This window comes from Chrysochloris asiatica, unplaced genomic scaffold, assembly GCF_000296735.1.
Source record: "Chrysochloris asiatica unplaced genomic scaffold, ChrAsi1.0 scaffold00074, whole genome shotgun sequence".
Classification (NCBI taxonomy): Eukaryota; Metazoa; Chordata; class Mammalia; order Afrosoricida; family Chrysochloridae; genus Chrysochloris; species Chrysochloris asiatica.
In genome coordinates this window covers 12,616,268-12,635,037 of record NW_006408592.1, presented here as the reverse complement: position 1 = coordinate 12,635,037, position 18,770 = coordinate 12,616,268, and the positions used below count along the sequence as shown (strand labels likewise).

The 18,770-nt window shown below is 42.7% G+C and overlaps 1 protein-coding gene across 1 annotated transcript in view; it reads right to left on the bottom strand.

The window, feature by feature from the left end:
* Positions 1-18,770, bottom strand: part of TENM4 (teneurin transmembrane protein 4) — a 543,700-nt gene that overhangs the window by 43,643 nt on the left and 481,287 nt on the right. Inside the window, exons 23-24 of the mRNA XM_006864983.1 lie at positions 15,568-15,722; positions 8,638-9,515 (exon numbers count right to left, since the gene is read on the bottom strand). Of these exons, the coding sequence (XP_006865045.1) occupies positions 8,638-9,515; positions 15,568-15,722 (1,033 nt within the window). The remainder of the gene's footprint in view (positions 1-8,637; positions 9,516-15,567; positions 15,723-18,770) is intronic.

The following is an 18,770-nucleotide window of genomic DNA, read 5'->3' as shown; positions in this document are numbered from 1 at the left end:
ACTCTGGCCACCTTTAATGTCCTGTCCAGTTGAAAATGGCAACATCTTGTGCAGCAATAGTAGAAAATGCTTTTTGCTTGAAAATGGGTATAATTTCCTTTTGCTAGGATTTTAGTGAGGGGTTTTGAGTTAGTTTAGTTTGGGTTTGAGGTTTATTGTTGCTTTAAATTCTCATCATACCTATGTTTAGGGTGGGTAATGGTTTTCCAGGAGGTTTGTGTTTTTTTGTTTCTTTTCTCAATGTCTACTTCACCCTCAGCTTTAGGTTTCCCCTTTGTGTTGTACCTCAGAGGAGGTCTCTTACCCTGGTTTTATCCCTCTCCCAGTGTGATTCTACCCTTTGTTGTCACTGTTAGTTTTTTAGCTGACATTGGGGCCTGGTGGAAGTGTTCTCTATTGCTTTTACTAAGCCTCAATTTTAGATAGGAACATGTCCCTGAATCCTAGTGTGGCGCTATAGGCTAAGTACTGGAATGCTAACCATAAGGTTGGCAGTTCAAACCTACCAGCTGCTCTTGGAAATCCTATACAGGGTCACTGTGAGTAGGAATTGACTAGCCGACACAACAAAGCAAACCAAATGTGTGGCAGAATCTCAGAGGAGGAGTCATTTCCTCATTACTCCTACGTCTCCTTACATTGTGGCTCCCTTCTCTTAGGATATTTCCCCTAGTGCCAAGTAGGACTTTGTTTGTTGCCCTTCTCTTTTGCCCCAGCTGGGAGATTTGGTGAGAAGACTCTGAAAGAGCCAGCAGATTTTGGTGTTCATCCATCGGGGCCTGCTGTAACCTTCCCCCAGGTGTGTCACATAGGACATTGTCTGAACTCTTCCTCCATTCTTTTCGGTGAGTCCCTGGTAGGGTTTCTCCAGAAAAACGCTGAGGAGGACATGACCTTCTCCAATTTCTTCAGTCTCCTGGCTTCCGACTCTCTTGCCCGCATACTATTCTCTACCAACTCACCAACCACTCGAACTGACTCTTCTTACAAGTGTCTGGTTGTGACTATTCCAAGGAAACAAGCACTCACATCTTGTTTCTTTTTGCGGGAAAATCTTTGGGGCCAACAGGTAGTCCTTTGACCTCAGAGGAAGAGTTCAAGATAACTCATGGATTTGCCATTTCTCTGACTTCTTTTCACTGTAAGGTTGATGGTGATGTTCTTTCTGGCTCCCAAAGACTCTCCCTTTACCCTCAGCAAAAAATAGGCAGACAAGTCTTTTCATTGACCCTTCCTAGTTGAATTCTCTTGTTGGAGCTAAGATTTGAATCTAGCATTCTTCCCACTGTATTGTATTTTTTTCTCTTTATTTCTTCTCCTTCCTGAATTTACATTTGACTCATAAAATATTTACTGAGTATCAACTAGGTGGCAAGGCTTCAGCTTGATACAGAGATAAATTAGCTAGGGCCTGTAGGGGAGCAGTTAGTGTGAGGATATCTGTCACAGGGCACTGTAAGCAACCAGAGCCACCTCCTACCATGACACTCACAGAAGCTGCTGCTTTATGTTCAGCCTGCATGCCAACTTTGGAACCTGCTTCATGCTCATTAGGCCATTTTCTCAGGCATCAAATGCCGTCTGCCCAGGAGCCCCAATCTGAAATTCCTAATGCCATACATTGGGGATGAGGGTTTATTACAGACTCCTATGAGGTTTTCTACCTGTAGGCACAGGGAAGGAAAGCATCTTGATTCTCCAGGAATTATGAACTTTTTAAGTCAAGTAGCTCTGAAGTGTGTGATGTTTATGTTAGACATTATTTAATCTATTGAAAAGATCACTTAAGCCAATTTAAAACTTGTTTCACTAATAGTTTATGTAACAGAACAGTTGTTGTTTGTTGTTAGGTGCGTTGTTAGGTGCTGTTGAGTTGGTTCTGACTCACAGTGACCCTACGCACAGCAGAATGAAACATTGCCTGGTCCTGTGCCATCCTCACACCAGGTGTTACATTTGAGCCCCTTTCTGATACCATGTGCCAATCCATCACATTGGGGGGGGGGTCTTTCTCTTTTTTGAGGAGCCTCCACTTTACCAAGCATGATGTCCTTGTCCAGGGACTGTTCCCTCCTGATAACACGTCCAAAGGAGGAGAGATGCAGTTTTGTCATACTGCTTTATAAGGAGCATTCTGGCTGCATTTCTTCCAACACAGATGAGTTTATTCTTCTGGCAGTTCATGATACTTGAAGTATTCTTCTCCACACCATAACTCAAATGCATCACTCCTTCTACAGTCTTCCTTACTTAACTGTCCAACTTCACATGCCTATGAGGATACTGAAAATACTTTGGCTTGGGTCAGATGCACGTTAGTCCTCAAGTTGGTATCTTTGCTCTTGAACGCTTTAAAGAGGTCTTGTGCAGCAATATGTCTAGTGCAATAATACGTCCTCAGATTTCTTGACTGCTGTGACAACTTCAATCTTTTGTAGATTTATTATGAAGTTATTTACTGGACCAGTTATGAGGCTTTTTGTTTACTTTACATGGAGTTGTAATCCACTCTGAAGGCTATATAGTCTTTGATCTCCATCAGTAAGTATTTTAAGTCCTCTTCACTTTCAGCAAACTAGTTTGTATCATTTGCATATCACAGGTTGCTACTGAGTCTTCCTCCAATCCCAATGTCACATTCTTCTTTATATAATCCAGTTTCTGGGATTATTTGCTCAGTTTACAGATTGAATAAGTATGGTGAAAGAATACAAACCTAGCGCACACCTTTCCAGATTTTAAACCATTCAGTATCCTCTTGTTCTGCTTGAATGACTGCTTCTTGGTTTATATACAGGTTCCTCATGAGCACAAATAAGTGTTTTGGAATACTCATTCTTCATAATGTTATCCATAGCTTGTCATGATCAGCACAGTCAAAGGCTTTTGCATCATCAATAAAGCACAAGTAAGCATCTTTCTGATATTCTTTGTTTTAAGCTGATATATATATAAAATGTCAGCAGTGGTATCCCTTGTTCTACATCCTCTTCTGAATGTTTGAATTATTATTTGGTTATTTCCACGTTTTTCTGGGTCACCTCTCTTTGGAATGGGGACAAACATGGATCTTTTCCAATAGGTTGGCCAGGTAGTTGCCTTCCACATTTTTTTGGCACAGATGAGAGAGCACCTCTTGTGCTTCGTTACCTTGTTGAAAGATTTCAATTTCTATTCCATAAATTCCAGGAGCCTTGTTTATTGCCAATGGCTTCAGTGCAACTTCAGCTTCTTCCTTCAGTATCATTCGTTCTTGATAATATGCTACCTCTTAAAATGGCTTAACACCAACCATTTATTTTGGGTACATTGGCTCAGTATATTCTTTCCATCTTCTTTTGATGCTTTCTGCATCATTCAATATTTTTGCCCATAGAATCCTTCAGTACTGCAATCAAGGTTTGAATTTTTTCTTCAGTTCTTTCAGCTTGAGATACACAGAGTGGGTTCTTCTCTAATGGTTTTCTAACTTAAGTTCTTTACACATTTCATTATAATTCTCGAGTTGCCATTTGAAATTTTCTGTTGAGTTGTTTTATGCCCACATTTCTTCCATTCATTCATCTTAGCATTTCTGTGCTGGAGAGCAAGTTTCAGACTCTCTTCTGACATCCCGTTTTGGTCTTTTCTTTCCTGACTTTTTAATCACCTTTTCCTTTCTTCCTGTATTATGTTCTTGATGTCATCCCACAACACTTCTGGTCTTTTATCATTAGTGTCTAATGCATCTACGCTGTTCGTGAGATGATCTTCAAATTCAGGTGAGATATGTTCAAGGTCATATTTTGGCTCTCATAGACTTGTATTAATTTTCTTCACCTTTTTTAAAAATATGATTTTAAAAACAGAGCAATTGATACTCTGTTCCAGTGTTGGCCTGGCTGATGAGCTTGACTACATCTTTGGGAAGAGACAGTGGAAAAGCTCAGTCTGATTTCTGTGTATTCCATCTGGTGAGGGGTGAGGTCTGTGTACATAGTCACCTTGTTTTGTTTTTTCAGTAACTATTTGCAATGAATAAACTGTCATGTAAAATTCTATCATGGGATCTCCAGCATCATTTCTATCACCAAGGTCCAATTTTCCAACTACTGATCCTTCCTTTAGTTTCCAACCTTCTCATTCTAATCACCAGTAATTATCAATATATCTTAATTTCATGTTTGATTAATTTCAGACTGAGGAGGGTTGGTAGAATTCTTCAATTTCATCATCACAGGCTTTAGTGGTTGGTGTGAAAATTTGGTTAATAGTGGTATTAACTGGTCTTCCTTCTAGGCATATGGATATTATCCTATCACAGACAGCCTTGTACTTCATGACTGATCTTGATATATTTTTGAATGATGAATGTTATGTCATTCATCTTTATTTTGTCATTTCCAGCATAGTAAACCATTTGATTTTCTGATAAAAAATGGCTAATACCAGTCCGTTACAGCTCACTAATGTCTAGGATGATATCAATCTTTGTGTTCCATTTCATTTTTGACAACTTCTGATTTTCCTAGATTCATACTTTGTACATTCCATATTTTGATTATTAATGGATGTTTGTAGCTGTTTCTTCTCATTTTAAGTTGTGCCCCACCAGCAAATGAAGGTCCTTAAAGTTTTAATTCATTCGTATCATAATGGTCAATTTTACTTTGAAGAGATGGCTCTTCCCCAGGCGTAATTTGAGTGCCTTCAGACATGATGACCTCATCTTCTGGCACTGTATCCCTTGCTATTCATATGGTCTTCAGTGGTTAAACATTCAGAAGTACTCCACCTCCCCTTCTTCCTAGTCTTAGATTGGAAGCGCTGCTGAAATCTGTCTACCATGCATGTTTAAAATGCTGGTGAATTAGCTTCCAGCAAACAACAGTTTGACCAACTGACAGACAAGTTGTGGTCACAGGCAAGTATGAGCCATTTAAAAATAAACTCTTCGAGTAGTTACGATGAAATATACTGAGCTGCCTCCTGGAGCTAAGATAGAAAACACCCTTACTTCTGGGTGCCTGCAACGTAGTTTTACTTTCAGTAATTTAAAAAAATTCCTCATAACAGCCTCCAAAAGGGTTGTTGTTAAATGCTGTTGAGTCAGTTCTGATTCATAGTGAACCTCTATGGGGTTTCTGAGGAGTGGCTTGGGAGCTTGAATCGCCTTGTTGTCAAGTGCTTATCCTACAGTACCAAAAATAGTAGGGCAGTGTTTATATCTGTTTGGTTGAGTCAGGGGTATGGAAGCCAGCCAGCCTGCCCCAGAGTCATATGGCTAACAACCAGTGAAAATGTCCACCTAGCATGCTTTTTTTAAATTCACGGTCCAAACTGAACTATTTTGCTATTTTGCTTCTGCATGCTATTTTTCAACTCATTTTGGATATTCTCCGTAGCCTGACCTCTTTTTCCTAGTTAATGCTCTGATCCTTCACACTTGATCCCACTCTTCTGACCTTGACCTACCTCAACTACAAAGTCTGTCTGCCTCTTTGACTTGCTTACCTGCAAATTCTCCAGGGTAATTAATACTGTTGCCACCCATTTGATAATGGTTCATACTGACACTATGCAGGGTTTCCGAGGCTGTAAATCTTGAAAGATGAGCAGACAACCTTTTGTTTCTCCCCAGGGAGCCGGGTGGGTTTGAACCACCAACTTTGTGCAATGCTTAGCCACAGTGCCATGCCGAATCAGCTTTTTTGCAGTTATTGCTACTGTTACTATTGCTTGCAAGTAGCAACAAGTATTATTTCAATATGTATGGTGACTGTCAGACATTGAACTTTTCATGTTTTGTTTCATTCAATTTTTGAGCTTTAGAATATTCCTATGAAATAAATACCACTGTAATCCCTATTAAACAACATAATCCTCTATTATATAAAAAAACCTGAGTGAACCCAGGCAGTGCAGTTGAAAACATGGGCTTGCATTCTGGCTCTGCTATGTAGTTCCTGTGTAATTTTAGACTAGTTATCTAATATCTTTGTGTCTTTTTCTTCATCTGTAAAGAGTGTGGATACTAAATTCCTATGGTCTGCGGTTGCTCTGAAGGTTAAATAGGAAAGGGGCCTGCATGCAGTAGGATTTCCGAAACAGTTTCCTTTTTTACTTTTAAGGCTTTTACTGTTCCCTTTAAGGTGCCCTGGTAGTACAGTGGGTTAGGCACCGGGCTGCTAACAGCAAGGTTTGTCCAAACCACCAGCTACTCTATGGCGTTCTCCCATAAAGATTTACAGTTTGTAAAACTCTATGTAGGGTTCACATGAGTTGGAAAGGATTCAGTAGCAGTGGGTTTGGTTTTGCATTTGACATCTTCCACTTCCCGGGTTGCATCAGTAAGGACCAACATTCCTTCTCCTGGGTACTACTTATTAAGTTGATACTAACTTTTCCTTCTTAATGTAACATCAATTTACGGTTACAGCGACGTTAGATTAAAGGGCTGGTTGGGATTAACAGCTGCAGTGATGTTCAAGCATTCAGTTGGGGGTCTGAGTGGGTGACCTTGGGAGCTAATTGAGCTCACAGACATGGTCTGACAAAGAAACCCCTGTATTGGCTAAATACTGTATAAGAAATTTCCATTGGGCAATGGGGAAAATTGAATTATTTAACGTTTTCCATTTCAGTGAGTTAATCAAGATAATTGCTGTTTTCCTGGATCTTTGTCTTTTCTTTGTAATTAACAAGGTTCTTGTTTGGAGACAGGAATTTAACCAGTGAACTTTGTATAAATTGCTGTGACATTTTTTGGACAAATTATGTTTAAAAAAATCCATTACAGATCCTTTTGTTTTGGATTCTAGGTCTATGAGACACTGGTGTTTGATCAAGCTTAAGAAAAGTTTATGGTTCAAGGATTCAAGTTCATCTGGGACTAACAACCATTCCAAGGGCAACAGCAAGAAGAACATGGACTCTCCTATCAACAGACTAGCCTGCTACATTCCCACTGCATAGCAATGGGCAAGTCAGCTCTCTGACCTTAGATCCGCTTTCTGTAAAATGGATCTGACCCATTTTCCACAACTGTCATGAGGATGGAGTGCCTCATGCACGTCCTAGTCCTTGGTGAACTGCTGATATTCAACAAGGCTGATGCCTTCCCCATCTCCCACATACATCTCTAATGGTCAAATGTCCAAAATCTCAGTAGTTTGGTACATGGTGGTTGTTATGGTACTGTGGAGTCGGTTCTGGCTCATAGCAACCCAGCATAGGGTTTCCGAGGCTGTAAATCTTTACGGGAGCAGAACGCCTCATCTTTCTCCTGCGGAGCCACTGGTAGTCTCGAACTGCTGACCTTGAGGTTGGCAGCCCAACTCATAACCACTATGCTACCAGAGATCCTTGGTAAAGAACTCAAAAAGAAGTTTTAAATGATCTCAAAGAACAATACCTCAGAATCTCTATTTTATATTAAACCAAGTATGTAAAGTATAATAAGTTATGCATGTATGTAGCTACAGTTACATACACACACGTACACAGTCCTGCCCTGCATAACATCCATTTAGGAAATGTCTGACTGCGTATATACATCAGTGGTCCCAATCCCTGTAAAGCCTATGATTGTAAACATTCAAGGTACATGATTATTACTGTATTATGATGTTCCTAGTGTATCCCTAATGTTTTTATGCATAGAAAGGCACACTATATACCAAGAGAAACAATTAACTGACATTAGATAAAAATTCAATTTTAAAGACAGATTTAGGAATGGAACTCATTTGTAATCCAGGATTGCACACCATCCAAATCATACATCTTAATCACAGAATGTAGTGTGTGTGTGTATAAATAAACAAATTTGTTATTGAGTTGGTTCTGACTCATAGCAAATCTGTATAGGGTTGCTGAGGATCGGCAGGTGGGTTTGAACTGCCATCCTTCTGGTTAGCACATCAATGCCTACCGCACAGTACCACCAGGGCTGTTTTGACAACAAATGGTGACACAACAGTGCCACATGCCACAGTACAACACTACCAGTTAGATATAGGAACTAATAATCGGGGTTTGGCACTATAGGGTAAGCACTAGATTGCTAACCACAAGGTCAGTGGTTGAAACCCATCAGCTGCTCTTTGGAAACCCAATATAGGGTCATTATGAGTTGGAACTGGCATGACAGCACTTAACAACAAAAAAAGAGGTTTTAGGATCATTTTGGGTAGGAATGAAGGGCTCTGTGCCTTCATATTCCTCTTTTCTGGATGCAAACTTCATATGACACCATAATAGGTGATTGCTGATTCTTATGTTGCTAACACCTGCTAAAGACATAGCATTAATAAGTTCCATCTGAAATGTTTAAATGGAAAACTTTTTGTTGAAATTTGAATTTTCTACATAATCAAAGTTTGTCTCTTCATGCATATGAAACTGTTTCTTTTTCCACTGCTGTATTTCTGGACAGTGATTTTTCCTCCCTGTAATATGTTGAGACAAAAGAATCCATAAAAGAACCAGGATTCAAAGTTCGACTCCAAAGTTCCTGCCTTCTCTGCTACACTAGCTCCTTTCTAGGAAAAATCATCTGGAATACGAACATGTGGAACACAGTTCAATTGAACAATTCCTGAAATGTACTTAATAAAATAAAGGAAAATTGCCAAATAGCCTTGGCCTGATACTTACTCATAAAATGTGGTCCACCCATTTTCATTGCTTTTGGTTGCCAGAAGGCCAGAGTTGCCATGGTATGTCATCATTGCCAACTCGTGTCCTTGTGTGGTCACACTCTTCAATGCACTGTTGGTGCCCATGGTCACCCAGTATACTTGGCCATCAGGGACCACCAACCAGAGGGGCATCCCGGTAGAGTCTCGGCGCACATTGACCATGTTGCCATTGTTGTCCGTGATGAGTGTGACGTCACCATCCCCAGTGTAGGTGAAGTTGTACAGGTAGTCTCCAGTGGACAGGCTTTGGGTATACAGATGCTTGCCACTGGTGTCAAACAAGTAGAGCTCCTGGTCTATTGGTGAGGACAGCTCATACATGTTCTGGGTATTGAGGAAAGGCTTGTTCTTCCGGATAAAGCGAATCCGGATATTCCCAAGGTCAGCCACGTACAGTTCTCCATCAGCGCACACAGCCAAGGAAGATGGGGTATTCAGCTTTGCATCCTTGGCATAACCATCATCTCCAGAGAAGCAATCACAGTTGGCATCGTTTTTACAGTCACAGCCACTGGGGGCTCCAGCGACTAGCGAGATTTCTCCACTAGTGGTGACTTGCCTGATGCGGTTGATCTTTTTCTCATCAGTCTCAGCGATGTATACGACCCCAGTGTGTGAAACAGTTAACGCAGTGGCGGACTCCAAAGTTGCATGTATGGCCACCTTGCTCAGCAGGAAGTGGTCGATGCCAGGAACCTGGCAGTGCATGGGCCTCCCAGCCACAATGCGCACCTGGTGGTTTTCAGAGATTTGCAGGACCACATTGTTGTCAAGGACGTAGAGTGAGTTGTCCATCGGGTTGATGGCTAAGTCTGTGGGCCACTCCAGGCGAACCTGACAATGGAGACATGGACACTCAAATGACTGCCCAAGAGCCCACCCCACAACACTCCACACCCCAGCATGGTCCGTAACGGTGCCCAAAGTATCTTCACAGACATTCTTCCTTAATTCTCATAGTAGCCTGTCATCAACAATGGGTGATCAGCTCCCTGATCGGAGTGAAACCAGGCAATAGTGACCACTGAGACATTTTTTGGCCTCATTAAGACTGACAAAACATGAAGGAGATAAAGTAGGAAAGAGGATAGACTTTGGAGTCAGATTGAGTTCAAATCCTAGCTCTACCACTTATGGGTTGCTTTACTTCTCTGGGCCTCAGTATTCTTATCTGTAGAATAGAAATGATAGCAGAGTAGTGGACCTAACTTAATAAGTGCCCAAGCAATGCCAGCTAATTTTCAGAGGTAGGAAGGAAGGCAGATGGAGCATAGAGGCTCAAGCCAGGTGTTTTTCAAAGGTTTAAGAAAGACTCCTGGTGAGTTTTTGAGATGATAACTGAAAGATGATTTCTCAGTTCTTTGCGTTTACAGAGTAATACAAGACTAGGTGCCAATGCTACAAAGACCAAATAACCATGGTCTCTGTCAGACATAAGTTCAGACCCATGATTCTCAGACATGGCTACACATTCAGATTGCTTGTGGAGATTTTAGAAAATGTTGATGCTAAATCCCATCCCAGATAAATTAAATTCAGAACATGACTTTGAGGTTCAGGCATTAGCATATCCACCCCCCCAAAGCTTCATGAGTGATTCCAATTGGGGTAGAGAATCATTATGCTCTTTCATGTACGACAAGTGTAGCAGCGATGATATTATAAGGGAGAGCTGGGGACAAGTGAAGGGTGGTAAGCCTCACTCAAGACCAACTGCATCAGAATCTGCATCTTAATAAGACCACTCTGATGTTTGAGAGCTAGATAGTGGTTTCTAGCATCTCTGAGAAGTCCCTCTGGAACGGATTAATGAAGTTGGCAATGGGACCACTATCTGTACCACCTCTGAGTGATACTGGGAAATGATGTAAGTCACAGGTTAAGCCTTCAGGTGCCATGCAGCTGGAGGAGTCTGAGGCGAGGAGTGCCTTGCTCAGTGGCCGTGGAGGCTGGGTTGCTGGATCTATCATACTGATAGGTATGTCTCTACAGGATAAGCACTGGATTGCTAACTGTGAGACTGGCAGTTCAAACCCATCAGCGGCTCCTCAGAAACCATATGCAGTGTTGCTATGAGTCATAATCAACTAGATGGCACTGAGCAACAACAAAGGCACCTAATAACAAGGTGTGGCACTAAGGGAGGTCCTATGCCGATTGTGTCCCCTCATATGGCACGTGACTGCCTCCAGTTTACTGTTGTTATCCCATACCTAAAAACTCATCACCTTCGGGCTCCCGAGGCCACAGCAAATCTCTAACATTCTGCCAAATCTGAGGCTTACTTACTTAAGCAAATACCTTTCTTCAGATAAGAATTTCCTCTTCTAGGAGTTGACTCATGTACACCATTGACTACAAAGGTGTTTATCACAACCCTGTTTAAAAATGGTGAAAATTGGAACCTACTCAAGTACTCAACAACATTGACTTGAAGAAATATGTATGTGGAGACATTAAAAATGATGTTCTACATAGATACTGGATGACATGGAAAATATCTGCTATAAATTAAGTGAAAAGAGCAGGTTATAGAATTGTAAGTACAGTATGATCCCAACTGTGGAAAAATGCAGTAATTAGATTACAGATTGAGAGATTAGACAGCTTGCAAGATATACATCAAAAGGTTAAGTGCTAGGGCTAAAGGGGATTCTGACTTTCTTCTTTGTGATTTGTAAACTTTCAATATTTTTAACAATGTCCATGTGGTATTTTTCTAATGTAAAAAGAAACCCCAACAGAATATCTGTACATAAGATGTGGTTCTGCCCACTTGCCCCTCCAGCTCAGGGGCACTCTGATAGGGCAGCGTTCTCAAGTTCTTCCGGTCCTGCTTCCTAAAGCCTCTGGTTCCCTCATCCCCAGTCCAGGTTCTAGGGTCTCCACAAAACAGGGGATCCTGCAGGCACTCCAGAGCCTCTGACCAGGCCAGACCTGCTGCTTCACACTTCTCAGCACTCTTGGAGGCACAGTATTACGGCAGCCTTCGGCTGCATCAAGAACACAGTTTACTCTAAAGTGACAGGGGAATTTTCAATTTAAAAACCCATTTCTTGTCAACACTGGCTGCTAAATATTTTATGCCCTCTGGTCCTGTGGCACCTTGGGGACTTGATTGCTGAGACCTTTCTGCCTGTCATTATGATGAAAAGATAGCTCCTGATGGCATGAGGGGTAGGGGTGCAACTGGAAGGAGCAGGGAGAGTAGGGAGGAAGAAGTACATTGCAAGCAATTCCCTATTCTTTTTCTCTGTGTCTCTTGATGTTCACATGTGCAAAGGCACTCTGGGAAAGAAAAAGGAGCACTGTTTTTAGAGTCTTCCTGACAAGTCCTGCATTATGATCCTGGTTCCGACCCCAATTACTACAGCTTCTCTGATTGGACCTCCCTGTCAGTGATGATGGTGCTGTGGATTACTTACCTCACCACTAATATGGACTTGGAACTAGACATTACTATCTCTCCATCTCCCACATTCTACAGCCCTACTATGGACAGGGAGCCCTGGTGTGGCACTGTAGGATCAGCATTGCACTGCTATCTGCAAGGTCAGCAGTTCAAACCCACCAGCTCCTCCTCAGAAACCCTATACAGGGTCGCTTCAAGTCTGAACCTATTGCAAGGCACTTAACAATAGCTGTGGAGAAGCTCTCCTTCTTTCTGTCCTTCCAGAGCATTCGGTCCCTTTATTAAAACATGCTGGGCTGAAAACTTTGCTACCTAGTTTCAAAAATGGATTGTCTAATGAGTCAACAAATGAGCATCTGGTGGACTGCACAGGGAGAGTGAGGAATGTGGGGTCAGGACACCTTACTTCCTAGTGCCAGTCAACAATGACTGGATGTGTGATCTTACTCAAATGACTTGTACAGTTTCAACTTTTTTCCCCATATATAAAGCAGGGTTGTTGTTGTTAAGTGCCGTTGAGGCAGTTCTGACCCATGGCGACCCTGTATAGGGTTTCTGAGGAGTGGCTGGTGAGCTCGAACAGCCGACCTTGTAGTACAACCTGACCTTGTAGTACAGTGCATTAATCTACAGTGCCACAGTGAATATTATACAGGGGGGTTGTGAAGCTTGAAGGAGACAATGTATAAGGGACTTCGCTGTAATTACAAAGGGAACTAATATTTACAGTGTATTACAAGCTACCAGGTACTCCATTATGCCATTTATATACACATTTCAACAACAAAAAAATTTCCACATCCCTGATGGAGCCAAGTACAGTGTTTTGCATTTGCCGGGGACTTCAAAAAGTTAATGGAAGAATTTCATTTATACTTCAATTCTATTTTCCCCCAAACTTTTTGAAGCCTCATTATAAACGCATTTTCCTTTGCTGAGTCTCAATTACCTTAGCTATAAAATGGATCAGGTAATAATAATATGTGCCTCACAGGATTCTGGTGACCGCTAAATACGAAAACCAGTTACTCATCTGTGTCTGACTACTTCTCACAGAGCACCTGACCTCTAGGAAGTCGTTTTGGAGCCTAAGTATGGAGTTATGGGTGTTGTTGTTGTTGTTGTTGTGTGTGTGTGAGAGAGAGACGGGGAGGGAGGAGGGAGAGGGGGAAAGATCAGGTTCTGAGGAGCTTCCTGTTATAGCACAAGCTGTAGCATCTTTCTCCTCCTCTGCTCTCTGGCCTCAGTCTAGTTTCTTCTCAGGCCTGCTCTTTGTCTCCTCCCAGAGGAGCTGGACCAAGTCCCCTAGTTCTCCCCTTTGCATTCCTGTTCTGGGCCATGTTCATGTGAAAGATTCTCTTTTACATCTCTGGCTTAACTCTCCTCCTGCCCCATAAACCAAAATCAGATGCCACTGAGTCAAATCCAACTCATGCGGACCCCATGTGTGTCCGAGTAGAATTGTGCTCCAAATCAATGCCTGATATTTTGAATATAGATCGCTGGGTGCCTTTCTTCCAAGGTACCCCTATGTAGACTCGAACCTTTAACCTTTTCATTAGCAGTGAGCACCTTAATCATTTACACCCCCCAGGTACTTCTCCTGCTCCAAAACAGTAAAGTAGCTAGGGATTTGTAACAGAAAAATCTGAGAGCCAAAGTCCATATGTGCATGTGAAAATGTATGCCTGTGTTGGAGAGCTTGGTAGAAAAAGTTCCATGCTAAGATTCAGCTCAAGGTAGCGACGGCTAGGTGCATAGGGATTTCCATCCAGGAGTTCTGAATCTAGGTTGGGACTCCTGTCTCCCTCCCCTAGTCTATGCCAGTTATCTTCCAAGCCTTTGATCTGACTGCTTGGCAGCACCTCTACCTAAAGTTAAACAATTTTCCAATGTGTGGATTGAAATTTTTCTGCACCCTATGCTGGCTGGTGCAGGGCCCATTTTGAGAACTGAAAATACTTGTCTGTACATCCTCAGGCCATGGCAGCCTCCTGATGGGTAACCTAAGCTTGCTCACAGACTGAAGAGGGAAGCTGCAAGCCAGCACGGGGAAGCCTGCCAAATTGGAAAGACAAGTGGCAGAGAACAGATTCCATTCTGGAGCATAACAATCACATTAGTTGGCTCAGAGTGAAATGGTACCAGCATCCAACAGGGATGTCACATGGGTGCTGGAAGCACCAGTGGCAGCCTGGGGCCCTGGGGAAGGAGCCCATGATACACATCAAGAACAGAGGCAGGCATGAGCAGTGAGGCCTCCCAGCCTCTGCTGTTCACTGAGCACCAGGAAGCAGGTGCCACAGTCAGTGGAAACGAAGGACCTGTGATGGCAGCACCCTCCGAAATGGAGGGTTGGAGAAGCTGAGCATGGCAGGAGCTGAAGCCCATTCGCAATTTGATGTAATTCAAGCCTCCTATTTTCCTAGTTTCACTAATGTTGGCAAGCAGATGCTAACGGATTCAATTCAGATCAGGCCCTGCCAAGGCAACAGAGGACATATCTCTTGCCAAGTCATTGCAGGATATACAAAGGACATGCTGAGCCCAGTCATTTGTATCTCTCCCAGTGCCCACCAAATAAGGTCCAAACTTGTTGGCCTGGTATGACAAGGTCCTTTCTAAATGACCCCAAACTATGCTTCCAGCCTCAACTCCTTCCACTTCCTTTCAAGCACCCCATGCTCCAGCATGGAATTTTCCAATGCCTTGAATTACCAGACCCATTATCATCTCTGTGTCTTTTCAGACATTTTTAGTATGAATGTTTCATTTCTTTCTTTGTCACCCAGAAGACTCCTATTCAACCTTCAAAACCTAGCACAAACATCACCTCCTTTCTAACAGTGGGCACTAGTACTCCTGTTTATTGCTCCCCTCCTGAATGCTAATGGGTGCCAGGAGTCTTACATGCATTGCATCATTAAAGCAACCCCGCCAGACTGAGAGGCGTACTTCTTACTTTACAGATACGAAAAATGAGACTCCGAAGGTTCAGAAATGTGCTCAGTTTCTCAGCTAGTGAGTGGTAGAGTTAGGATTCAATCAATCCACCCATCAATCGACCATGTTGACTGTGCTCCTACTGTGGACCAGGCACTAACTATGGTTCTAATAGAGAGAAAAGACTTGCAGAATTCCTGCCTTCATGTAAGACAGTGGTCAATGTACAAGTGCTTGTAAGTGTTCTGAAAGAGGCTATACAGGTGGCTATGGATGGAAATTCATACCATTTACAGTTCTGGCCATTCTGCTGACCGCCTTCCGAATTCCTGGGGCAGACTTCTCTACTGTGTCCTCAGGACTCCACTATATCCATACCTCGCTCTGCCTCCCTTGACCACAGCACTTGTTACCCTGGATGGACGGTGTCTTATTCGTCCTTGTATCTCAGAGTCCTCACCAAGGCTGCTCAGTGTATAAATGAATAACGGGTGTGGAACTGAGAACCCTAGTGATGAGAAATATCCTTACCTGAGAAATATCCATCACTGAATCACAGCTGAGAGGTCGGGCTGATGTCAGATCATTGGAGCCCAGCAAGGTGGAGATGATCCCATTCTGATCAATGCGTCTGATCATGGTGCCATCCACAAAGTAAATCAGCCCAAATTTGTCCACTGTAATGCCTGGGAGAAGAGAAGCCAAAAATGGGAAGTGAGTATCACAGATGATGCAAACACCCAGGTTCACGGGGTCTTCTGAGTTGACAAAGCACTTCTTCCTCTGTGATTTGATTAGATCCTCAACAACCTTGTGGGGTCAGGGGGACTGCACTGGTTACATTCACTGCCTTTTTAAAGATGAGACTTTGAGCGACCAGTTCAAAGCAGGGGTTAGAACCCAGGTTTTCAGATTTTCCTGGGCTTTGGGTCCTTTCATCTTGTTCCCTCCTGGGCAAACAATCAACAGGACTCTTAGGTGAACCACAGCAGGGAGATGCCCACTCATAAAAAAAATTAACCATACAGATCAAAAGGGCAGCATTTGCCTGGAGAAAAAACTCTGAAGACAGGAAGAGATAGGAAAGCGGTATGAATGGCAACAGTAAACACAAACACAAACCCTGTTACATTGTGGGCAACTGCAATCAATGTGACAAAACAAAATGTGGAGGAACTGTCCGATGGGAAACCAACTTGCTCTATAAAATCTAAAAACCCCAAACCACTGTCACTGAGTTGATTCTGACTTATAAATAATCCTACAGGGCAGAGTTCTCGGTCCATAAGATTCCAAAGGCTGTGCATCTTTATGGAAGCCTAATTTGTCTTCCACATAGAGATTGCTAGCTTCGAACTCCTGACCTTTCCACTAGCAACTCAGTGCTTAACCTGCTGTGCGCCACCAGGGCTGCTTCTGCCCTGTAAACTTTCACCCAAATCATAGTAAACACACACACACACACACACACACAACTGGATTAATAATTTCTGACAATGGTAAGGTCTACCACTGTGAATTACTAAAATTAGCCTACTTTTGAAGTCTTGTAACTATGGGAGTATCTCCTTTATGGTAACACGTTTTCTTTTCTTCCTCCTATTTTTTTCTATTCCTATGATTTTCATTTCATTGGCCATTACAGAAGTATAGAGTCTAAAGAGAATCCTGTGCGTTTATGTAGAGAGAACAGTTTAAATTTAATTTCTTAAAAGGCACATTACAGAGGGACGTCAGTATGAGTACTCGTTATCTTCCCCACTCACTGAACTGTCCAACTGTCCCAGCCTCTGACTTTCTCCTTTACTATCTTGTGTGACCTTGGGCGAGTCACTGAACAGCTCTCTGCTTGTTTTCTCAGCTCTCAGATGAAGGGATTCCTCTAAGTCTATATTTCTCACCCTTGGATTATGTGTGAGAGTCACCTGGGGAGCTTGCTAAAACATTCCCCCTAGACAGCTGCTTCAGAATATCTCAAGTGGAGCCTTGAGTCTCTACCTGTATTTTTGACAAGCACCTCAGGTGATAATGGCCCACAGCAAGGTTTGAGAGTCACTCTACTAAACCAGCACATCTTCACCTTAATCTGTATCAGAATCACCCAAAGTGTATTCTCAAAATCGACCTGGAAATATGAATTCGGGGGTGTTTTCAGAAACACTCCTGACACTGACTTCCACCCTGATTAAGAATGTGAGTCAGCATAGACACACACCTACCAAACTGAACTGCTCAGGGGTGCTGGGGCAGAGAGGGGGCACACAGGCAGCACTGGGAACCTGTGGAGTGCCCCGGGAATGACAGAAACCGAGAGGACTCTGGTTCATAGTGACCAAAGGAGGCACTGGTCAGTTTTGTTTTGTTCACTTTTCTAAGAAAGAAGGGATTACAAAAGGCTTCCCAGAGCTGGAGACTCTTGAATTATAAAGCTTTCCAGTGCTATAACCTTGGGCAAGGGACTTCATTTTAAAGTCTCAGTTACTTGTCAGTAAAATGGGGATAATAATAACTGATTTGGAATAGTCAGCCTTTAGCAATTACTAATGCACTCCTGGTGTAGCGTTACAGGATGAGCATTGGACTACACACCATAAGGTCAACAGTTCAAACCCATCAACTGCTCCTTGGAAACCCTGTACATGGTTGCTATCTGTCAAAACCAATTCCTTGGCACTTAACAACAACAACAATGATTAGCATATTTATGAGAATGTGACTGGCATTTTATGGGTTTCAAGACCCCTAATCCTAGGCCCATGTGGCCAGCAGGGTGGCTTAAGACAGTCAAGGACCTTTGAGTGAGGAAGCCCATTCAAACAACAGTTGTTCCTTCTGCCTTATCCCTAGGCTAACTAACCAGTGCTGGAAACTGATTTCAAACACAGGGCCAGGCAGCCTCAAGGCTGGGAGAACCTTCTGTCCCAGGCCAGGATGTAAATTAATTACATTCTTTAAGTAACAGGAGTTTTCTTGTCTGCCTGGAGATGCTCTGTCTTCTTCTTCCATCTGCTAGGACTGATGAGTGCTCTGTGAACAATTGGGTTTCTTGTTTACAAACTTGACTGCTCAGGCTAATAGAAGTGATCTGTCCTCTGATTAATAACAGGGAGTCCCTGGGATACCAACGAGATCCCTTCCTAAGTGGGTCAAGTCGAATTTGTCGGTAAGTCAGAACAGGTGCTACAGTTCTTATTCAGCCTTGCTTTAGTGCAAGGAAAGGCATGAAGCCTTTTCAATGGTTTAAAAGCTGCACGTTCAGCAAATGACAGTGACAAAGAATTTGTGGGTCTGCTTCAATCATTTCAAAGTGAGGGCACATTTACATAACATGAAAGGGCAAGTATAAATTGTCCAAGTTGAATTGGACGTTCTTAACCTAGGGGATTTCCTGTACTTTATTTCCCTCCTTTGTTGTGCTAAATAGGTAAACATCTTTTCTCCTCCCTGCTGCAAAGTGTCTGCAAATCATGGCACCCTTATCACTTCTATCTGGGTTAATTATAAGCTGTTGGGCAATTTCAATGCTATAACATCTGTGTGTGTGTGTGCACGTGTAAAAATGCCTGTATTGTGGCTGTGTGAGAGGGAGTGACGGCAAGCAAGAGTGAGCAAGCCAGAGAGACAGAGAAAAGTGGAGGAGAAGGAGGGAAGAAAAAGGGAGGAAGAGGAAGGAAGTCGGGAGGGATGGAGGGAGAAAGAAAAGAGAAGACATGTGTGTAGAACAATTGAAAAAG